This window comes from Anomaloglossus baeobatrachus, unplaced genomic scaffold, assembly GCF_048569485.1.
Source record: "Anomaloglossus baeobatrachus isolate aAnoBae1 unplaced genomic scaffold, aAnoBae1.hap1 Scaffold_3361, whole genome shotgun sequence".
NCBI lineage: Eukaryota > Metazoa > Chordata > Amphibia > Anura > Aromobatidae > Anomaloglossus > Anomaloglossus baeobatrachus.
The window spans coordinates 41,604-66,598 of record NW_027442737.1 but is presented as its reverse complement, the minus strand read 5'-3'; the positions used below and the strand labels follow the sequence as shown (position 1 = coordinate 66,598).

The window sequence follows — 24,995 nt, the reverse complement described above, 5'->3', positions numbered from 1 at the left end:
GGTTACTTGTTGCTCGTGGAGTGAGGCCTGTGGTTGCTCGTGGAGTGGGGCCTCGTGGTTGCTTGTTGCTCGTGGAGTGAGGCCTGTGGTTACTTGTTGCTCGTGGAGTGAGGCCTGTGGTTGCTTGTGGAGTGGGGCCCTGTGGTTGCTCGTGGAGTGGGGCCAGTGGTTACTTGTTGCTCGTGGAGTGAGGCCTGTGGTTGCTCGTGGAGTGGGGCCCCGTGGTTGCTTGTTGCTCGTGGAGTGGGGCCCCGTGGTTACTTGTTGCTCATGGAGTGAGGCCTGTGGTTGCTCGTGGAGTGGGGCCCCGTGGTTGCTTGTTGCTCGTGGAGTGAGGCCTGTGGTTGCTCGTGGAGTGGGGCCAGTGGTTACTTGTTGCTCGTGGAGTGAGGCCTGTGGTTGCTCGTGGAGTGGGGCCCCGTGGTTGCTTGTTGCTCGTGGAGTGAGGCCTGTGGTTGCTCGTGGAGTGGGGCCCCGTGGTTGCTTGTTGCGCGCTGCTCTGCAGTGTGGGGTCATTAGTCTCCGGGGTCTCACCCTTGTGGTTGATGTGAGGGGTGATGATACGCGGGAATCCGCCCTTAGGACATTGGTGTAGAGAAGCCTCGGGGGCGGCTGTGAGACAGGACGGTGTCGGGCCCCCAACATCTGCACGCGGTCCAGTCCTGACTGCAGCCGGTCCCTTCCTCCACAGGACACGGCCGTCATCTGCTTCTACAGATTATGGAGCGCTGCTCAGGGATGATTAATGCAGCCACTGTGGTTAAACACCAGCGAGCACAAAGACCGCAGCTGATCCACCATGACAGCTGGTCACCAGCAGCTTAGCAGGCAGCGCTGGCATCGGGCAGGTCTCTGGTGATGTGGGGGGGCTCTGTGGTGCAGGAGCCGGGGCCCCCCCTTATCTGCATCATTAGGACAACACGGTTGCAGATTATCTCACTGCTGTACATGCAGAGTGCAATAATTACCTAATAACAGTCACTGCGGGTGACGAGCGCAGCTCTGCTACATCCAACCGCAGCCCCAAAACCACGAAGGATGGAAGGCAGAAGAGGAGACGGCCATTATACCAGTGTAATACTGCCCCAGAGTGCACCGGAACCAAACCGCAGAGGTCACTGAGCCGCAACGTGAGAGCACCGTATCACTGAGCCTCAACGTGAGAGCACCGTATCACTGAGCCTCAACGTGAGAGCACCGTATCACTGAGCCTCAACGTGAGAGCACCATATCACTGAGCCGCACTGTATCACTGAACCGCATCGTATCACTGAGCCTCATCGTGAGAGCAACATATCACTGAGCCGCAACGTGAGAGCAACGTATTACTGAGCCTCAACGTGAGAGCACCGTATCACTGAGCCGCAACGTGAGAGCACCGTACCACTGAGCCGCACCGTACCACTGAGCCTCAACGTGAGAGCACCGTATCACTGAGCCTCAACGTGAGAGCACCGTATCACTGAGCCTCAACGTGAGAGCACCGTATCACTGAGCAGCACCGTATCACTGAGCCGCAACGTGAGAGCACCGTATCACTGAGCCGCACCGTATCACTGAGCCTCAACGTGAGAGCAACGTATCACTGAGCCGCAACGTATCACTGAGCCTCAACGTGAGAGCACCGTATCACTGAGCCGCACCGTATCATTGAGCCTCAACGTGAGAGCAACATATCACTGAGCCACAACGTGAGAGCACCGTATCACTGAGCCTCAACGTGAGAGCACCGTATCACTGAGCCTCAACGTGAGAGCACCGTATCACTGAGCCGCAACGTGAGAGCAACGTATCACTGAGCCTCAACGTGAGAGCACCGTATCACTGAGTCGCACCGTATCACTGAGCCGCACCGTATCACTGAGCCTCAACGTGAGAGCACCGTATCACTGAGCCTCAACGTGAGAGCACCGTATCACTGAGCCTCAACGTGAGAGCACCGTATCACTGAGCCGCAACTTGAGAGCACCGTATCACTGAGGCGCACCGTATCACTGAGCCACACTGTATCACTGAGCCTCAACGTGAGAGCACCGTATCACTGAGCCTCAACGTGAGAGCAATGTATCACTGAGCCGCAACGTGAGAGCAACGTATCACTGAGCCTCAACGTGAGAGCACCGTATCACTGAGCCGCACCGTATCATTGAGCCTCAACGTGAGAGCAACATATCACTGAGCCACAACGTGAGAGCACCGTATCACTGAGCCTCAACGTGAGAGCACCGTATCACTGAGCCTCAACGTGAGAGCACCGTATCACTGAGCCGCAACGTGAGAGCAACGTATCACTGAGCCTCAACGTGAGAGCACCGTATCACTGAGTCGCACCGTATCACTGAGCCGCACCGTATCACTGAGCCACAACGTGAGAGCACCGTATCACTGAGCCTCAACGTGAGAGCACCGTATCACTGAGCCTCAACGTGAGAGCACCGTATCACTGAGCCGCAACTTGAGAGCACCGTATCACTGAGGCGCACCGTATCACTGAGCCACACTGTATCACTGAGCCTCAACGTGAGAGCACCGTATCACTGAGCCTCAACGTGAGAGCAATGTATCACTGAGCCGCAACGTGAGAGCAACGTATCACTGAGCCTCAACGTGAGAGCACCGTATCACTGAGTCGCACCGTATCACTGAGCCGCACCGTATCACTGAGCCTCAACGTGAGAGCACCGTATCACTGAGCCTCAACGTGAGAGCACCGTATCAATGAGCCGCAACGTGAGAGCACCGTATCACTGAGCCTCAACGTGAGAGCACCGTATCACTGAGCCTCAACGTGAGAGCACCGTATCGCTGAGCCGCACCGTATCACTGAGCCGCAATGTGAGAGCAACATGTCTCTGAGCCGCACCGTATAACTGAGCCGCAGCATAAGAGCGACATATCACTGAGCCGCACCATGTCACTGAGCCACAATGGGAGGGCAACTTTATCACTGAGCCGCAACCATGAGAGCAATGTATCACTGAGCCGCAACATATAACTGAGCTGCAGCTTATGATAGCTACATGCTATCACTGGCTAATAACAGAGAGTGATTTTACTCCTGTCCTACAGTCTTCTCCCCCAGTAATGGCTGATAACAGGGAGTAATAGATTGTACTCACCTGTCCTACAGTCTTCTCCCCCAGTAATGGCTGACAGCAGGGAGTAATGTAATGCCTCGTCTGCCCCCCCCCCATTCCCTCTCGTCTTCCCCCTCTTCTCCTCTCGTCTGCCCCCTCTTCCCTCTCGTCTGCCCCCTCTTCCCTCTCGTGTGCCCCCTCTTTCCCTCTCGTCTGCCCCCTCTTTCCCTCTCGTCTGCCCCCTCTTTCCCTCTCGTCTGCCCCCTCTTTCCTCTCGTCTGCCCCCTCTTTCCTCTCGTCTGCCCCCTCTTTCCCTCTCGTCTGCCCCCTCTTTCCCTCTCGTCTGCCCCCTCTTTCCTCTCGTCTGCCCCCTCTTTCCTCTCGTCTGCCCCCTCTTTCCTCTCGTCTGCCCCCTCTTTCCTCTCGTCTGCCCCCTCTTCTCCTCTCGTCTGCCCCCCCTTTCCTCTCGTCTGCCCCCTCTTTCCTCTCGTCTGCCCCCTCTTCCCCTCTCGTCTGCCCCCTCTTTCCTCTCGTCTGCCCCCTCTTTCCTCTCGTCTGCCCCCTCTTCCCCTCTCGTCTGCCCCCTCTTCCCCTCTCGTCTGCCCCCTCTTCCCCTCTCGTCTGCCCCCTCTTTCCTCTCGTCTGCCCCCTCTTTCCTCTCGTCTGCCCCCTCTTTCCTCTCGTCTGCCCCCTCTTTCCTCTCGTCTGCCCCCTCTTTCCTCTCGTCTGCCCCCCCTTTCCTCTCGTCTGCCCCCTCTTCCCCTCTCGTCTGCCCCCTCTTCCCCTCTCGTCTGCCCCCTCTTTCCTCTCGTCTGCCCCCTCTTTCCTCTCGTCTGCCCCCTCTTCTCCTCTCGTCTGCCCCCTCTTCTCCTCTCGTCTGCCCCCTCTTTCCTCTCGTCTTCCCCCTCTTTCCTCTCGTCTGCCCCCTCTTCCCCTCTCGTCTGCCCCCCCTTTCCTCTCGTCTGCCCCCCGCTTGCCCTCTCGTCTGCCCCCTCTTCCCCTCTCGTCTGCCCCCTCTTTCCTCTCGTCTGCCCCCTCTTTCCTCTCGTCTGCCCCCTCTTTCCTCTCGTCTGCCCCCTCTTCTCCTCTCGTCTGCCCCCTCTTTCCTCTCGTCTGCCCCCTCTTTCCTCTCGTCTGCCCCCTCTTTCCTCTCGTCTGCCCCCTCTTCCCCTCTCGTCTGCCCCCCTCTTTCTTCTCGTCTGCCCCCCTCTTTCCTCTCGTCTGCCCCCCTCTTTCCTCTCGTCTGCCCCCTCTTCCCCTCTCGTCTGCCCCCCTCTTCCCCTCTCGTCTGCCCCCCTCTTCCCCTCTCGTCTGCCCCCTCTTCCCCTCTCGTCTGCCCCCCCTTTCCTCTCGTCTGCCCCCCCTTTCCTCTCGTCTGCCCCCCTCTTTCCTCTCGTCTGCCCCTCTCTTTCCTCTCGTCTGCCCCCTCTTCCCCTCTCGTCTGCCCCCTCTTCCCCTCTCGTCTGCCCCCTCTTCCCTCCATTGTACAGGCTCCTTGGATCTGACTATGAATGTTGGATGATGAATAAATCCTTGTGTGTTTCAGGCCGTCCACGCCGATCTACGACCTGATGGAGCACAAGTACCAGCGGCTTTGGCTGGAGCAACAGCAAGAGGCGAGTGAGGCCCTGCGCATCCTGTCCAGAGAGAAGGTGGGTCCGGCCCAGGAGGAGCCGCTGGGGAGGTTTCAGCGCAGCATCTACCCGCGCAGCACCGCACCGCACTGTAATAAACGTTACAAATGTGAAAACCGCTTTGTAACATCTTATTTCTTTGCAGAGATCTAAGTGTCAGGATTAAAGCCTGAGGCTGCACCACTGAGACGCAGCTATCCAAAAACTGTCTCCTCACCGCCCATGTGTCTGGCGTCACCGGCCTCCCCGCCGTTGCTAGCCTCCCGATGTATCCGGCCTCACTGCGAGCCCCAGGACAGGGCAGCCCGGTTATCTATACCATGTCTCGGTAGTGCAGCCTCAGGTGCCTCGGTAGTGCAGCCTCAGGTGCCTCGGTAGTGCAGCCTCAGGTGCCTCGGTAGTGCAGCCTCAGGTGCCTCGGTAGTGCAGCCTCAGGTGCCTCGGTAGTGCAGCCTCAGGTGCCTCGGTAGTGCAGCCTCAGGTGCCTCGGTAGTGCAGCCTCAGGTGCCTCGGTAGTGCAGCCTCAGGTGCCTCAGTAGTGCAGCCTCAGGTGCCTCAGTAGTGCAGCCTCAGGTGTCTCAGTAGTGCAGCCTCAGTATTGCAGCCTCAGGGGCCTCAGTTGTGCAGCCTCAGGGGCCTCAGTTGTGCAGCCTCGTGCGTCTCGGCAGTGCAGCCTCGGGCGTCTCGGTAGGGCAGCCTCGGGCGTCTCGGTAGCGCAGCCTCGGGCGTCTCGGCGGCGCAGCCTCGGGCGTCTCGGCGGCGCAGCCTCGGGCGTCTCGGTAGTGCAGCCTCAGGCCCCGGCCTCTATATTCAACTGCAAATATCTCGGCCGAGAATTAAGATATCAAGAAGCCGTCTTCACACGTCTGATCGACAGTTAAAGGGGTTTTCTATATTTCTTCTCGACCCCATGAAGAAGTAAATGTATTTGGCCAGGGCTTAGACGAGAGAGCATTCCTCCCCTCCAGTCCGGGGGGGCCGCATTGCCTTTTGGGAAGAATGTGTGACCCTGACCATGAGCTGAACAATCCCTTTAAACTCCCCCTCCCCTCCCCCGCCCTGCCTCAGATTACATAATAGCTTTTCAGAGATATATTTTAGCTAAATTGGCGTAATAAGTGTTAACCGGGATTAACGGGGGAGCGGTTAGGGGGGATAAAGACGTTTTATGCCGGTCCGAGGTGTCTGGTAATATTTAAATAGCCCTTAAGAGCGGCCAATGACTGGTTTATATGGTAATGGTGGCAATAAGAGGCCACTAATGGGTAATAAGCGATCGCCGAGGAGTTTACGGCATCTGCATATGATGCTTTATGGCTTAAGTGCAGGGACGCTCCGGATCCCGTAATTAGAAGAGAGTTTACTGCTGACCTGTCGGGAGATTATATACAGCCGAGAATGGGAGAAGATTTATACTGACAGGTACCGGGGGGAAGGGGGCAGACCCTCTAATGCAAGACCCCCGACCGGGAATATGGAGACAGCAACACCAACAGTCACTGAAGAGCCGAAAAATGGACGCAGCAGACATAGCAATCCACCAAGAGCACTGACCATATACCACAGAGCTGCACTCACTATTCTGCTGGTGCAGTCACTGTGTACATACATTACTGATCCTGAGTTACCTCCTGTATTATCCTCCAGAGCTGCACTCACTATTCTGCTGGTGCAGTCCCTGTGTACATACATTACTGATCCTGAGTTACCTCCTGTATTATCCTCCAGAGCTGCACTCACTATTCTGCTGGTGCAGTCCCTGTGTACATACATTACTGATCCTGAGTTACCTCCTGTATTATCCTCCAGAGCTGCACTCACTATTCTGCTGGTGCAGTCCCTGTGTACATACATTACTGATCCTGAGTTACCTCCTGTATTATCCTCCAGAGCTGCACTCACTATTCTGCTGGTGCAGTCACTGTGTACATACATTACTGATCCTGAGTTACCTCCTGTATTATACTCCAGAGCTGCACTCACTATTCTGCTGGTGCTGTCACTGTGTACATACATTACATTACTGATCCTGAGTTACCTCCTGTATTATACTCCAGAGCGGCACTCACTATTCTGCTGGTGCAGTCACTGTGTACATACATTACTGATCCTGTACTGATCCCATGTAGTCAGAGACTGCAGCAGGGGAATAGTGAGCGCAGCTCTGGAGGATAACTCTGGATGTACAGGTCTTGGTGACATACAGGAGATGCTGTAATGTCTCTTCTATACACTGTTTTGCTCTTTATCTGCTCTCTGCGGCGCTGCAGTCAGTAGGTGCCCGGCTGATGTTGGAGTTGTGCTCTGAGGTCGCGGGTCGCCTTGGTGCCTGGATTTTCCTGAGTGACCTCTGACTTCTCTTCCTCAGATCCAGCAGCGAAAGGTTCAGGACACGAGAACTACGATGCTCAGGAGGTACCGGCCCCCCGCGGACCCCGCTCCTCTCTGGAAGTTGCCGCGCTTTGAAAAGGTTTGTAGCACTTTGTGGTCTTCAACAGTCAGCCCTGTGCGGATCCTCATCACCTCTGCTTGCTGTCACTGAATGAGAAAATCACTAGCTGACATGTAGAGGTTGGAAACCTGCTCTGATACATTGTACTGTGCTCGGCCTCTTCACCCCCCCCCCCCTCCCTGCGCTCGGCCTCCTCCCCCCCCCACCGATCTCTGCCTCCTCCCCCGATCTCCTCTCCCCCCCACCCTCCTATCATTCCCCCTCACCCCTAATCTCGGTCCGCTTATCCTCCACCCCGCTCTCCGCTTCCTCATCCCCCCCTGCTCTGCGCCTCCTCATCCCCCCCTGCTCTTCGCCTCCTCATCCCCCTTTTGCGATCGGCCTCCTCACCTTCGATCGCGGCATACACATCCCCCCAATCTTGGCGCTTGGCCTCCTTGACCTTGTCTCTGCCTCCTCATCCCCCCATCCCCCCCTGATCTTGGTGGCCTCCCTCCCCCCCCTATTCCCCCTGTTCTCTGCCTGCTCATCCTCACCCCCCGCTCTTGTCCTCCTCACCCCCCGCTCTTGTCCTCCTCACCCCCCGCTCTTGTCCTCCTCACCCCCCGCTCTTGTCCTCCTCACCCCTCACCCCCCGCTCTTGTCCTCCTCACCCCCCGCTCTTGTCCTCCTCGCCACCCCCCCGCTCTTGTCCTCCTCACCACCCCCCGCTCTTGTCCTCCTCACCACCCCCCCGCTCTTGTCCTCCTCACCACCCCCCGCTCTTGTCCTCCTCACCACCCCCCGCTCTTGTCCTCCACACCACCCCCCGCTCTTGTCCTCCGCACCACCCACCGCTCTTGTCCTCCGCACCACCCACCGCTCTTGTCCTCCTGACCACCCCCCCGCTCTTGTCCTCCTGACCACCCCCCGCTCTTGTCCTCCTGACCACCCCCCGCTCTTGTCCTCCTGACCACCCCCCGCTCTTGTCCTCCTGACCACCCCCCGCTCTTGTCCTCCTGACCACCCCCCGCTCTTGTCCTCCTGACCACCCCCCGCACCTGTCCTCCCGACCACCCCTCGCTCTTGTCCTCCTCACCCACCCCCCGTTCTTCTCCTCCTCACCCACCCCTGCTCTTCTCCCCCTCACCCACCCCCGCTCTTCACCTCCTCATCCCCGCGCTCTTCACCTCCTCATCCCCCGCTCTTCACCTCCTCACCGACCCCCGCTCTTCTCCTCCTCACCTCACCCACCCCCGCCTCTTCTCCCCCTCACCCTTCACTGCTCTTCACCTCCTCACTCATCCCCCGCTCTTCACCTCCTCACCCACCCCCGCTCTTCTCCTCCTCACCCAACCCCCGCTCTTCTCCTCCTCACCCAACCCCCGCTCTTCTCCTCCTCACCCACCCCCCGCTCTTCTCCTCCACACCCACCCCCCGCTCTTCTCCTCCTCACCCACCCCCCGCTCTTCTCCTCCTCACCCACCCCCCGCTCTTCTCCTCCTCACCCACCCCCCGCTCTTCTCCTCCTCACCCACCCCCCGCTCTTCTCCTCCTCACCCACCCCCCGCTCTTCTCCTCCTCACCCACCCCCCGCTCCTCTCCTCCTCACCCACCCCCCGCTCCTCTCCTCCTCACCCACCCCCCGCTCTTCTCCTCCTCACCCCCCCGCTCTTCTCCTCGCTCTTCTCTTCCTCACCCCCCCTGCGATCGGCCTCCTCTTTACCCCCTCCTGCTCCCGCCCTCTGCCTCTTCACCCCTCCCGCTCTCTGCCTCCTCACCCCTCCCGCTCTCTGCCTCCTCACTCCCCCCCCCACGTTCTCCGCGACCTCACCTTCCCCCCCGCGCTCTGCCTCTTCACCCCACTCACGCTCCCATGCTCCTCACCCTGCTCCCACTCTCTGCCTCCTCACCCCACTCTTGGCCTCCCCACCCCTCGTGTCAGTCACATTCGTCCTCCATCAGTGATATCTGCTTGTCGGTAGCGGCCAGGATCAAGCTGACAGACACGACGCCTTCCGAGCGGCTGCCCAGAAGCTCGAGCTGTCATCCATCCCGCCAGGTTTTCCTGCCAGGGCTGACACTGACAGGACGGGGCTGTCATGATAAAGGAGGCCTCCGCTCCCGGGAACCTTCTTCCACCTTGATCCGCTCCATTAACATATGTCAGCGATCATTTATGTGCCCCTGAGACGCCGCCACCGCTGAGGCTGCTGCTCCGCACAGAGGCGGACAGGGCCGAGCAGATTGCGGGAGTCTGGGGGGGCCCATGTCAGTGATCCTCACCCGCCACCCCCACATCTATGCATCACTGTGATGTATGTGTCTGCCAGGTGGGCGCACAGACGGACACCACCGAGGAGGGCGAGAAGGTCTGCAGCCGCCGCAGAGTCTGTGTGCTGATGGCTGCTTCTCACAATCTCCGCTTGCTGTCAGTGAATGAAGACAATCGTCTTTATAGTCAAAGACTGAAAACTTGTTTAGGAAGGTTTCTATTCCCTGACAGCAATCAACAACAACTGAATGTAGAGGGGATTTATACTGGATCTGGGGGTCTCATGACTCAGGGAAGGGGCCTGGATGGAGCGGTCAGTGTATGGGCCCCTCTATCTGCCCCTGATCACTCACCCCACCGCCATGTACGATCCCCTTTACATACAGTGCGCGGCGTTGGCTCAGGGCGCTGGTACTATCACATAGATACTGGTACACCCGTCACCTGATCTCTCAGTTTTGGGTGGAGTTGCCCTTTAAGTCTCCCCTCTCCCTGGAGTCGGGGTCTCTGGGGGTGGAGAGGACCTCGCTGCTGATGTGGAGCTGGTGATTATCTGTCCCTCTGCGCCGCTCGCTGCCTCCAGACGTCTCTGAGATTCTGCTCCTGGAGGAAACCTGGCGAGAAAGTCCTGTAAGCCACAACTACCCAGACACAGCGACAATGCGGCACCGAATACTGTGGCGGTGTAACCCACTGCAGCTGCTGATCCGCTCCCGGTGCCCTCCGCACTCGTGCTGCACCTGGAAACAGCCCTGCCTCTAATGATCAGTGTACATTTATACTGCACATTGTGGCATGCGGGACGATGCCATACAGTGCCCAGTATTAGTAATACCGCCATATAATATCCAATAATACAGCCCCATAGTGCCCAGTAATATTAGTATTGCCATATACCACCCAATAGTACAAATATTATTGGGCACTATATGGCTGTATTATTGGATGGTATATGGAAGTACTAATATTACTAGGCACTATATGGCCGTATTTCCATATATCATCCATTATACAGCCATATAGTGCCCAATAATATTTGTACTATCAGGTGGTATATGGCTGCACTAATATTAATGGGCACTATATGGCTGTATTTCCATATACCACCCATTATACAGCCATATAGTGCCCAGTAATATTAGTGCAGTCATATAGTGCCCAGTAACATTAGTACTGCCATATACCACCCAATAATACAGCCATATAGTGCCTAGTAATATTAGTGCAGTCATATAGTGCCCAGTAACATTACTACTGCCATATACCACCCGATAATACAGCCATTTAGTGCCCAATAATATTTGTATTATCAGGTCGTATATGGCAGTACTAAAATTACCGGGCACTATATGCTTGTATTATCGAGTGGAATATGGTGGTACTAATATTACTGGGCACTATATGGCTGTATTTCCATATACCACCCATTATACAGCCATATAATGCCCAGTAATATTAGTACTGCCATATACAACCCAATAATACAGCCATATAGTGCCTAGTAATATTAGTGCAGTCATATAGTGCCCAGTAATATTAGTACTGCCATATACCACTCAATAATACAGCCATATAGTGCCCAATAATATTTGTACTATCGGGTGGTATATGGCTGCACTAATATTACTGGGCACTATGTGGCTGTATTTCCATATACCACCCATTATACAGCCATATAGTGCCCAGTAATATTAGTACTGCCATATACAACCGAATAATACAGCCATATAGTGACCAGTAATTAGTGCAGTCATATAGTGCCCAGTAATATTAGTACTGCCATATACAACCCAATAATACAGCCATATAGTGACCACTAATTAGTGCAGTCATATAGTGTCCAGTAATATTAGTACTGCCATATACCACCCGATAATACAAATATTAATGGGCACTATATGGCTGTATTATCAGGTCATATAGGGCAGTACTAAAATTACCGGGCACTATATGCTTGTATTATCGAGTGGTATATGGTAGTACTAATATTACTGGGTACAATATGGCTGTATTGCCATATACCAGCCATTAATACAGCCATATAGTGCTCAGTAATATTAGTACCACCATATATTGCTTAATAATAGTACAGCGATACAGCGCCCAATAGTAATACGGCTGTCAAATTATCCTGCCAGCGTGCAGCCGTCTTTCTAGTTGTATAGCAGTGGCACCCCCCTATAGGTGGTGCCAGTAACGTGCACCCCAATACCCTGCCTGCGGTGCAGACTGTATATACAGTGCAGGGGCCCTCAGATGGCCGCCACAGAGGCAGCAAAAATAACCCTAAAGACCACCATCAATCTGTTCATCCTGAGCCTCCTGGTTCCTGAACTACTGTAAAGCTTATTAGTCGCGGTAGGCGTCATGCTCATCGGTGGGAGTACCGGGAGGTGGAGATGGGGCCGCATTCTGCCTCCTGCACCTATCCGGCGTGTATAGATGCAATACCAGCCACGACCACACACAGGAGCGGCGCTATTTCTGGACATGGCCTTTAACCCTTATGTGCAGCTGAGAAGCCTTCCTGGACCAGGCGGCTCTGGATGAACAGATTAACAAGCACATCTCAAGCTAGCAGTGATGGGCGCGGAGATGATAGAGCGGAGCCCGGTGTAGACGCCCGCGGATGGCAGACTTGTCACCGCAGCCGCTGACACATTCCTCCCGCTCCCGTCTTCCTCCAGATACTTCTGAACCCATCAAGGCACAAGACGCAGGAAGCAGAGGAGGATGATGAGACTCCTCACCCGCGCCCCCCGCGCACGCCTCCAATTAAATCAAAATTGTTTGTTTTTAATGGTCCTTTTACACTGACAAGTGGGCGATGATTCCGGCAGCGCGAGCTGTCAGGAGCCGGGAGGATCCGCCGCTGATAATGCCCATTGCTTCCAATTAGGAGCAGAACTGCACCAAGAGCACATCCTATTCCCCAGCTCCCCCAGGCCCCAGCGGCTCCGCACTTTAGGTTTTTTCTTCCTCTCCCTCCTTCTTCTTCACCGCAAATTACTGACACAAAACGGCCGCGTATTGATGGCGAATGTGCGCGGTCCGGAGCTGTCGGCTTTAATGAGGTGATGGAAGTTTTCCTGCCTTTGCTAAGTTCTTTCTTGTCTGACAGCTGCTGGATGTTGACCTCATAAAACATTTAGTAATTCTCATTACTCGCTGTCAAGCATCACAGTGACGGCTTCACCAAGTCATTTGCATCTAAATGTGCGAGCGGGGTGGGGGGGGGGCGGGTGTCAGGAGGGTCCGGGGCGGTGGGTGCACCCTGGAAAGGGAACACTGCCTCCAAAGTTATACAGTCCTCTGTGTCCTATAGGAAGGACAGGGTCTGTGCACAGTGTATATATATATATATATATATATTATATTCTGTATATATACACTGTACAGTACCACTTCTCCTGTCCTGTATACTGGGTGTAATCCTCAGTATCTGTATTATACTGTATATATACACTGCACAGTACCACTTCTCCTGTCCTGTATACTGGGTGTAATCCTCAGTATCTGTATTATACTGTATATATACACTGCACGGTACCACTTCTCCTGTCCTGTATACTGGGTATAATCCTCAGTAGCTGTATTATTCTGTATATATACACTGCACAGTACCACTTCTCCTGTCCTGTATACTGGGTGTAATCCTCAGTATCTGTATTATTCTGTATATATACACTGCACAGTACCACTTCTCCTGTCCTGTATACTGGGTATAATCCTCAGTACCTGTATTATTCTGTATATATACACAGCATAGTACCACTTCTCCTGTCCTGTATACTGGGTGTAATCCTCAGTATCTGTATTATACTGTATATATACACTGCACGGTACCACTTCTCCTGTCCTGTATACTGGGTGTAATCCTCAGTATTTGTATTATTCTGTATATATACACTGCACAGTACCACTGCTCCTGTCCTGTATACTGCATTTAATCCTCAGTATCTGTATTATTCTGTATATATACACTGCAGAGTACCACTCCTCCTGTCCTGTATACTGGGTGTAATCATCAGTACCTGTATTATTCTGTATATATACACTGCACAGTACCACTTCTCCTGTCCTGTATACTGGGTGTAATCCTCAGTATCTGTATTATTCTGTATATATACACTGCAGAGTACCACTCCTCCTGTCCTGTATACTGGGTGTAATCATCAGTGTCTGTATTATTCTGTATATATACACTGCACAGTACCACTTCTCCTGTCCTGTATACTGGGTGTAATCCTCAGTATCTGTATTATTCTGTATATATACACAGCACAGTACCACTTCTCCTGTCCTGTATACTGGGTGTAATCCTCAGTATCTGTATTATTCTGTATATATACACTGCACAGTACCACTTCTCCTGTCCTGTATATGGGGTGTAATCCTCAATAGCTGTATTATTCTGTATATATACACTGCACAGTACCACTTCTCCTGTCCTGTATACTGGGTGTAATCCTGTATATCTACAGAATAATACAGAGATACTGAGGATTACACACCTTATACAGGACAGAACATGTGGTACTGTGCAGTGTACACTGTGTGCAGAATTATTGGGCAAATGAGTATTGTGATCACATGACACTTGTTATACATGTCGTCCTACTCCAAGCTGTATAGGCTGAGAGCCAACTACCACTTAAGTAACTCAGGTGATGTGCATCTCTGTAATGAGGAGGGGTGCGGTGTAATGACATCAACACCCGATATAAGGGGTGCTTAATTATTAGGCAACTTCCTTTCCTTTTGCAAAATGGGTCAGAAGAGAGATTTGACGGGCTCTGAAAAGTCCACAGTTGTGAGATGTCTTGCAGAGGGATGCAGCAGTCTTGAAATTGCCAAACTTTTGAATTGTGATCACTGAACAATCAAGCGTTTCATGGCAAATAGCCAACAGGGTCGCAGGAAGCGTGCTGGGCAAAAAAGGCGCAAAATAACTGCCCATGAATTGAGGAAAATCAAGCCTGAAGCTGCCAAGATGCCATTTGCCACCAGTTTGGCCATATTTCAGAGCTGCAGCGTTACTGGAGTATCAGAAAGCACAAGGTGTGCCATACTCAGGGACAGGCCAAGGTAAGGAAGGCTGAAAACCACCACCTCTGACCAAGAAACATAAGATAAAACCTCAAGACTGGGCCAAGAAATATCTTAAGACTGATTTTTCTCAGGTTTTATGGACTGATGAAATGAGAGTGACTCTTGATGGGCAGATGGATGGGCCAGAGGCTGGATCAGTAAAGAGCAGAGAGATCCACTCCGACTCAGACGCCAGCAAGGTGGAGGTGGGCACTGGTATGGGCTGGGATCAGCAAAGATCAACTTGTGGGACCTTTTCAGGTTGAGGATGGAGTGAAGCTCAACTCCCAGACCTACTGCCAGTTTCTGGAAGACAACTTCTTCAAGCTGTGGTACAGGAAGAAGTCGCTATCGTTCTTCAAGAAACACATGATTTTCATGCAGGACAATGCTCCATCACATGCATCCAACTACTCCACAGCGTGGCTGCCAGTAAAGGTCTAAAAGATGAAAAAATAATGACATAGCCCCCTTGTTCACCTGATCTGAACCCCATAGAGAACCTGTGGTCCCTCATAAAATGTGAGATCTACAGGGAGGGAAAACAGTCCACCTCTGGGAGCAGTGTCTGGAGGCTGTGGTGGCTGCTGCATGCAATGTGGATCGTAAACAGATCAAGCAATGACAGAATCTATGGATGGTCGCTGCTGGGTGTCATCAGAAAGAAAGGGGGCGATATTGGGCACTCATTTTTTGGGGGTTTTGTTTTTGCATGTCAGAAATGTTTATTTCTAAATTTTGTGCAGTTATATTGGATTACCTGGTGAAAATAAACAAGTGAGATGGGAATAGATTTGGTTTTTATTCAGTTGCCTAATAATTCTGCACAGTAATAGTTACCTGCACAAACAGATCCTCCTAAGATACCAAATCTAAAAACCCCTCCAACTGCCAAAAATATTAAGCTTTGATATTTATGAGTCTTTTGGGTGATTGAGAACATAGTTGTTGATCAATAATAAAAAAAAATACTCTAAAATACAACTTGCCTAATAATTCTGCACACGGTGTACACTGCCCAGTACCACTTCTCCTGTCCTGTATACTGGGTGTAATCCTCAGTATCTGTATTATTCTGTATATATACACAGTACAGACCAAAAGTTTGGACACACCTTCTCATTCAAAGAGTTTTCTTTATTTTCATGACTGAAAACTGTAGATTCACATTGAAAGCATCAAAACTATGAAGTAACACATGTGGAATGAAATACTTAACAAAAAGTGAAACAACTGAAAATATGTCTCATATTCTAGGTTCTTCTTTTGCTGTGATTACTGCTTTGCACACTCTTGGCATTCTCTTGATGAGCTTCAAGAGGTGGTCACCGGAAATGGTCTTCACTTCACAGGTGCGCCCTGTCAGGTTTAATAAGTGGGATTTCTTGCCTTATAAATGGGGTTGGGACCATCAGTTGTGTTGTGCAGACGTCTGGTGGATACACGGCTGATAGTCCTACTGAATAGACTGTTAGAATTTGTATTATGGCAAGAAAAAAGCAGCTAAGTAAAGAAAAACGAGTGGCCATCATTACTTTAAGAAATGAAGGTCAGTCATTCCGAAAAATTGGGAAAACTTTGACAGTGTCCCCAAGTGCAGTGGCATAAACCATCAAACGCTACAAAGAAACTGGCTCACATGAGGACTGCCCCAGGAAAGGAAGACCAAGAGTCACCTCTGCTGCGGAGGATAAGTTTATGGGAGTCACCAGCCTTAAATCTCAGGTTAACAGCAGCTCAGATTAGAGACCAGGTCAATGCCACGCAGCGTTCTAGCAGCAGACACATCTCTAGAACAGCTGTTAAGAGGAGACTTTGTGCAGCAGCCTTCATGGTAAAATAGCTGCTAGGAAACCACCGCTAAGGACAGGAACAAGCAGAAGAGACTTGTTTGGGTAAAGAACACAAGGAATGGACATTAGACCAGTGGAAATCTGTGCTTTGGTCTGATGAGTCCAAATTTGAGATCTTTGGATCCAACCACCGTGTCTTTGTAGAAAAGGTGAATGGATGGACTCTACATGGCAGGTTCCCACCGTGAAGCATGGTGGAGGAGGTGTGATGGTGTGGGGGGGGGCTTTGCTGGTGACACTGTTGGGGATTTATTCAATATTGAAGGCATACAGAACCAGCATGGCTACCACAGCATCTTGCAGCGGCGTGCTATTCCATCCGGTTTGCGTTTAGTTGGACCATCATTTATTTTTCAACAGGACAATGACCCCAAACACCTCCAGGCTGTGTAAGGGCTATTTAACTAAGACTGAGAGTGATGGGGGGCTACGCCAGATGACCTGGCCTCCACAGTCACCAGACCTGAACCCAATCGAGATGGTTTGGGGTGAGCTGGACCTCAGAGTGACGGCAAAAGGGCCAACAAGTGCTAAGCATCTCTGGGAACTCCTTCAAGACTGTTGGAAAACCATTTCCGGTGACTACCTCTTGAAGCTCATCAAGAGAATGCCAAGAGTGTGAAAAGCAGTACCCAAAGCAAAAGGCGGCTACTTTGAAGAACCTAGAATATACGACTTATTTTCAGTTGTTTCACACTTTTTTGGTTAAGTATTTCATTCCACATGTGTTACTTCATAGTTTTGATGCCTTCAATGTGAATCTACAATTTTCAGAGTCATGAAAATAAAGAAAACTCTTTGAATGAGGTGTGTCCAAACCTTTGGTCTACTGTATATACACTGCACAGTACCACTTCTCCTATCCTGTATACTGGGTGTGATCCTCATTATCTGTATTATTCTGTATATATATATATACTTCACAGTACCACTTCTCCTGTTCTGTATACTGTGTGTGATCCTCAGTATCTGTATTATTCTGTATATATACACTGCACAGTACCACTTCTCCTGTTCTGTATACTGGGTGTAATCCGCAGTATCTGTATTACTCGGAACCTGGCCGGACTAGTCCGGGGACGTCAGCGGTAGCGGGGGTCCGGCTCCGTGACCCTGGCGGTGTCTTTTTAATAAAGGGTGATGAGGATTGTTTGCAGTGGAATAAAGTTTTTTAACGCTACCTGTGGTTGTGCGGCTATGTGGGCTGCCGCTGCGCTGCGTGTTCCCCGGGGCAGGTGGTGATAGCGCAGCTGAGGTGTTCTTGCTCCCCACAGGTGGAGCGGACCCCAGGGCAACTGTTGGGATTTGAAAGGTCTATGAGGGCAGGCTGTGACGCAGGAGGAATGGAGACGACACCGGGGCTTTGCAATAAGTCTTTTTACTCACTGCACCGATTCTCAGTTATCAGCCATATTAGTCCACCATGGCATGTTGGGATCCCCAGTGATGGCCGTCCGCCAATCCTGAATAAGTCTGAGGCCAGTACCGGTATACATTTTTGTTTGCCTTTCCCGGCCGTCTCTCTGCGCTGACTCTTTCCTTCCTGTCCTGCGCCTCCACACACAGTGCCCTGAGCCAGGGACCGCAGACCAGCAATGGGACTTCTGCCTGCCTGGCTCCTTCCAGGGACCTTCAAAGGGACTTCTGCCTGTTTGGCTCCCTGGTGGCCCCTCCCAGCGGACTCGTGTGCTGCTTGTGGCCCAAATGTGCGTACAGCCACCCCGGCCTCCGGTGTTACTAGGAAGTCCTGAAGTATCGTCCTAGCCTAGGGACCGGGACCCTGTTTGCGACCAAATCCCTCCACTTCGAGCTACTGTCTGTGAAACGTGATTATAGGGGGTCTGACACCCCTCCCCTAAGTCACCGGGATACTTTCTTCCATCTCCTCAGAGTTGAACAGGACCCTCACCCCTCGTCGGTCTCCTCCCTCTGACTGACTGACTCTGTCCACAGTCAACTTTTAAGCTTAGCTCCGCCCATTTTACCTCAGACACTAAGCTCCACCCCCTGGATGGTTCTAGAGACAGTGCACGGGGCTTAAGTGCCATAACCAGATACTGGTCGCAGCATTAATGGCCCCTGCCCCGGCCCCGATCTAATGTGGGAGCTAATAATTGGGTGTCTGCAGATTTTTAGTGTGTGAACCGATAGATGGCCTCTGTCTTACCCCGGATGGGGCACCACACCTCTGACTGAGGTGCAGTACCTGTGTAGTGATGACAGCCTCAGGGGTGCCACATATACACTGCACAGTACCACTTCTCCTGTCCTGTATACTGGGTGTAATCCTCAGTATCTGTATTATTCTGTATATATACACTGCACAGTACCACTTCTCCTGTCCTGTATACTGGGTGTAATCCTCAGTATCTGTATTATTCTGTATATATACACTGCACAGTAACACTTCTCCTGTCCTGTATACTGGGTGTAATCCTCAGTATCTGTATTATACTGTATATATACACTGCACAGTACCACTTCTCCTGTCCTGTATATACTGGATGTAATCCTCAGTATCTGTATTATTCTGTATATATACACTGCACAGTACCACTTCTCCTGTCCTGTATACTGGGTGTAATCCTCAGTATCTGTATTATTCTGTATATATACACTGCACGGTACCACTTCTTGTCCTGTATACTGGGTGTAATCCTCAGTATCTGTATTATTCTGTATATATACACTGCACAGTACCACTTCTCCTGTCCTGTATATACTGGATGTAATCCTCAGTATCTGTATTATTCTGTATATATACACTGCACGGTACCACTTCTTGTCCTGTATACTGGGTGTAATCCTCAGTATCTGTATTATTCTGTATATATACACTGCACAGTACCACTTCTCCTGTCCTGTATACTGGGTGTAATCCTCAGTATCTGTATTATTCTGTATATATACACTGCACAGTACCACTTCTCCTGTCCTGTATACTGGGTGTAATCCTCAGTATCTGTATTATTCTGTATATATACACTGCACAGTACCACTTCTTGTCCTGTATACTGGGTGTAATCCTCAGTATCTGTATTATTCTGTATATATACACTGCACAGTACCACTTCTCCTGTCCTGCATACTGGGTGTAATCCTCAGTATCTGTATTATTCTGTATATATACACTGCACAGTACCACTTCTTGTCCTGTATACTGGGTGTAATCCTCAGTATCTGTATTATTCTGTATATATACACTGCACAGTACCACTTCTCCTGTCCTGCATACTGGGTGTAATCCTCAGTATCTGTATTATACTGTATATATACACTGCACAGTACCACTTCTCCTGTCCTGTATACTGGGTATAATCCTCAGTATCTGTATTATTCTGTATATATACACTGCACAGTACCACTTCTCCTGTCCTGTATACTGGGTGTAATCCTCAGTATCTGTATTATTCTGTATATATACACTGCACAGTGCCACTTCTCCTGTCCTGTATACTGGGTGTAATCCTCAGTATCTGTATTATTCTGTATATATACACTGCACAGTACCACTTCTCCTGTCCTATATACTGGGTGTAATCCTCAGTATCTGTATTATACTGTATATATACACTGCACAGTACCACTTCTTGTCCTGTATACTGGGTGTAATCCTCAGTATCTGTATAATTCTGTATATATACACTGCACAGTACCACTTCTCCTGTCCTGTATACTGGGTGTAATCCTCAGTATCTGTATTATTCTGTATATATACACTGCACAGTACCACTTCTCCTGTCCTGTATACTGGGTATAATCCTCAGTATCTGTATTATACTGTATATATACACTGCACAGTACCACTTCTCCTGTCCTGTATACTGGGTATAATCCTCAGTATCTGTATTATTCTGTATATATACACTGCACAGTACCACTTCTCCTGTCCTGTATACTGGGTGTAATCCTCAGTATCTGTATTATTCTGTATATATACACTGCACAGTACCACTTCTCCTGTCCTGTATACTGGGTGTAATCCTCAGTATCTGTATTATTCTGTATATATACACTGCACAGTACCACTTCTCCTGTCCTATATACTGGGTGTAATCCTCAGTATCTGTATTATACTGTATATATACACTGCACAGTACCACTTCTTGTCCTGTATACTGGGTGTAATCCTCAGTATCTGTATAATTCTGTATATATACACTGCACAGTACCACTTCTCCTGTCCTGTATACTGGGTGTAATCCTCAGTATCTGTATTATTCTGTATATATACACTGCACAGTAACACTTCTCCTGTCCTGTATACTGGGTGTAATCCTCAGTATCTGTATTATACTGTATATATACACTGCACAGTACCACTTCTCCTGTCCTGTATATACTGGATGTAATCCTCAGTATCTGTATTATACTGTATATATACACTGCACGGTACCACTTCTTGTCCTGTATACTGGGTGTAATCCTCAGTATCTGTATTATTCTGTATATATACACTGCACAGTACCACTTCTCCTGTCCTGTATACTGGATGTAATCCTCAGTATCTGTATTATTCTGTCTATATACACTGTGTGCAGAATTATTAGGCAAGTTGTATTTTAGAGGATTTTTTTTATTATGGATCAACAACTATGTTCTCAATCAGCCCAAAAGACTCAAATATCAAAGCTTAATATTTTTGGCAGTTGGAGGGGTTTTTAGATTTGGTATCTTAGGAGGATCTGTCTGTGCAGGTAACTATTACTGTGCAGAATTATTAGGCAACTTAGTAAATACCAAATCTATTCCCATCTCACTTGTTTATTGTCACCAGGTAAACCAATATAACTGCACAAAATTTAGAAATAAACATTTCTGATATGCAAAAACAAAACCCCAAAAAATTAGTGACCAGTATAGCCCCCTTTCTTTCTGATGACACTCAGCAGCGACCATCCATAGATTCTGTCATTGCTTGATCTGTTTACGCTCAACATTGCGTGCAGCAGCCAGCACAGCCTCCAGACACTGCTCCCAGAGGTGCACTGTTTTCCCTCCCTGTAGATTTCACATTTTATAAGGGACCACAGGTTCTCTATGGGGTTCAGATCAGGTGAACAAGGGGGCCATGTCATTATTTTTTCATCATTTACTGGTCAGCCACGCTGTGGAGTAGTTGGATGCATGTGATGGAGCATTGTCCTGCAGGAAAATCATGTTTTTCTTGAACGATACCGACGTCTTCCTGTATCACTGCTTGAAGAAGTTGTCTTCCAGAAACTGGCAGTAGGTCTGGGAGTTGAGCTTCACTCCATCCTCAAACTGAAAAGGTCCCACAAGTTGATCTTTGCTGATCCCAGCCCATACCAGTGCCCACCTCCACCTTGCTGGCGTCTGAGTCGGAGTGGAGCTCTCTTTACTGATCCAGCCTCTGGCCCATCCATCTGCCCATCAAGAGTCACTCTCATTTCATCAGTCCATAAAACCTGAGAAAAATCAGTCTTAAGATATTTCTTGGCCCAGTCTTGACGTTTTATCCTGTTTCTTGTTCAGAGGTGGTGGTTTTCAGCCTTCCTTACCTTGGCCTGTCCCTGAGTATGGCACACCTTGTGCTTTCTGATACTCCAGTAATGTTGCAGCTCTGAGATATGGCCAAACTGGTGGCAAATGGCATCTTGGCAGCTTCACGCTTGATTTTCCTCAATTCATGGGCAGTTATTTTGCGCCTTTTTTGCCCAGCACGCTTCTTGCGACCCTGTTGGCTATTTGCCGTGAAACGCTTGATTGTTCGGTGATCACGCTTCAAAAGTTTGGCAATTTCAAGACTGCTGCATCCCTCTGCAAGACATCGCACAATTGTGGACTTTTCAGAGCCTGTCAAATCTCTCTTCTGACCCATTTTGCCAAAGGAAGGGAAGTTGCCTAATAATTAAGCACACCTTATATCGGGTGTTGTGTCATTACACCGCACCCTCCTCATTACAGAGATGCACATCACCTGATTTACTTAATTGGTAGTTGGCTCTCAAGCCTATACAGCGAGGAGTAGGACGACATGTATAACAAGTATCATGTGATCAAAATACTCATTTGCCTAATAATTCTGCACAGTGTACACTGCACAGTACCACATGTTCTGTCCTGTATAAGGGGTGTAATCCTCAGTATCTCTGTATTATTCTGTAGATATACAGGATTACACCCAGTATACAGGACAGGAGAATTGGTACTGTGCAGTGTATATATGCAGAATAATACAGATACTGAGGATCACACCCAGTATACAGGACAGGAGAAGTGGGACTGTGCAGTGTATATATACAGAATAATACAGGTACTGAGGATTACACCCAGTATACAGGACAGGAGAAGTGGTACTGTGCAGTGTATATATATACAAAATAATACAGGTACTGAGGATTAAACGCAGTATACAGGACAGGAGAAGTGGTACTGTGCAGTGTATATATACAGAATAATACAGATACTGAGGATTACACCCTGTATACAGGACAGAAGTGGTACTGTGCAGTGTATTTATGTATAAAGAATAATGCAGAGTATATAGATCCTGCACATTATCACTTCTGTACAATATAATATGACTCTGATTTGCTAATTTTCGGCTTTTCCTCCCAGGTTCCTCCTCATCTTGACACCTTCCCCAGTGAGGAGGCACGGCAGCGGGCGTTCAGTGCCCACCGGTCGGATGCGGTGGCTCGTCAGGGTCTCCACGGTCAGGGAATCTATAACATTAGCTGAGACCCCAGACGCTTCATGTGCAATAAATCCTCCCGAATCTCATGGATTTAGTTTCCTGGAATTAATTTTAGTCTCTGATACAAATGTTTTGCAATGATCCGCTTGATCTGGAGGTGATCTTGGAATTGGTCGTCTGATCTCGGGATCTTTCCCTCTTTGCATAAAACTTGAATGCGGTGTTTAGCTATTGCCTTGTGCCAAGAAGACAGGGAAACGGGGGCACATTAATTTTGGATAAGAGGCTATAATAAAGGGGTGAGCCCAAAAAAACCTTTCTGAATTGATTTGGGATAGAGTGGAGCCATAAAAAGGACACGGACACGGACACGGACACACACACACACACACACACACACACACACACACACACACACACACACACACACCCGGGATCCATCTTTTACTTTCGTTCAGACTAATTAACCTTTAATGAACATCAACTCACATGACTGTCGGCAGAGACAAGGAGGAATCAAACAATAGGGATTGTGTGTGGGGGGAAATGTACTGTGGGGACATCATACTGTGTGTGTGGGGGGAAATGTACTGTGAGGACATCATACTGTGTGTGTGTGGGGGGAAATGTACTGTGGGGACATCATACTGTGTGTGTGTGGGGGGAAATGTACTGTGGGGACATCATACTGTGTGTGTGGGGGGGGAAATGTACTGTGGGGACATCATACTGTGTGTGTGGGGGGAAATGTACTGTGAGGACATCATACTGTGTGTGTGGGGGGAAATGTACTGTGAGGATATCATACTGTGTGTGTGGGGGGAAATGTACTGTGAGGACATCATACTGTGTGTGTGTGTGGGGGAATGTACTGTGAGGACATCATACTGTGTGTTTGTGGGGGGAATGTACTGTGGGGACATCATACTGTGTGTGGGGGGAATGTACTGTGGGGACATCATACTGTGTGTGGGGGGGAATGTTTTGTAAGGACATCATACCGTGTGTGGGGATATACTGTGTGTGGGGGGAATGTATTGTGGGGACATCATGCTGTGTGTGTGTGTGTGTGGGGAATGTACTATGAAGACATCAATTTGTGTGTGGGGGGAATGTACTGTGAGGACATCATACTGTGTGTTTGTGGGGGGAATGTACTGTGGGGATATCATACTGTAGGGGGGGGGATGTACTGTGGGGATATCATACTGTAGGGGGGGGATGTACCGTGGGGACATCATACTGTGTGTGTTGGGGGAATGTACTGTGAGGACATCATACTGTGTGTTTGTGGGGGGAATGTACTGTGGGGATATCATACTGTAGGGGGGGATGTACTGTGGGGATATCATACTGTAGGGGGGGGGTGTACCGTGGGGACATCATACTGTGTGTGTTGGGGGAATGTACTGTGAGGACATCATACTGTGTGTTTGTGGGGGGGAATGTACTGTGGGGACATCATACTGTGTGTGGGAGGAATGTTTTGTAAGGACATCATACTGTGTATGTGGGGGGGAATGTACTGTGGGGACATCATACTGTGTGTGGGAGGAATGTTTTGTAAGGACATCATACTGTGTATGTGGGGGGGGAATGTACTGTGAGGACATCATACTGTGTGTGGGGAGAATGTACTGTGGGGGCATCATACTGTGTGTGTGGGAGGAATGTACTGTGGGGGCATCATACTGTGTGTGTGGGAGGAATGTACTGTGGGGGCATCATACTGTGTGTGTGGGGGGGGAATGTACTGTGGGGGCATCATACTGTGTGTGTGTGGGGGGAAATGTACTGTGGGGGCATCATACTGTGTGTGTGGGAGGAATGTACTGTGGGGGCATCATACTGTGTGTGGGGGGGGGAATGTACTGTGAGAACATTATACTGTGTGTGGGGGAATGTAGGGTCAATGTGAGTGGTACCATATAATGTGGGAACACTTATGAGTTACACTAAAAGAATATTGCTGT

At 50.1% G+C, this 24,995-nt stretch overlaps 1 protein-coding gene across 1 annotated transcript; it reads left to right on the top strand.

The window, feature by feature from the left end:
• Positions 1-4,623: 4,623 nt before the first annotated feature.
• On the top strand, positions 4,624-23,112 carry LOC142271328 (cilia- and flagella-associated protein 77-like; the record flags this gene model as incomplete). Its single annotated transcript, XM_075332470.1, has 3 exons — positions 4,624-4,729; positions 7,080-7,181; positions 22,944-23,112. Coding segments are annotated over 3 exons (331 nt in total), but the record flags the coding sequence as incomplete, so codon positions are not given.
• Positions 23,113-24,995: the final 1,883 nt, after the last annotated feature.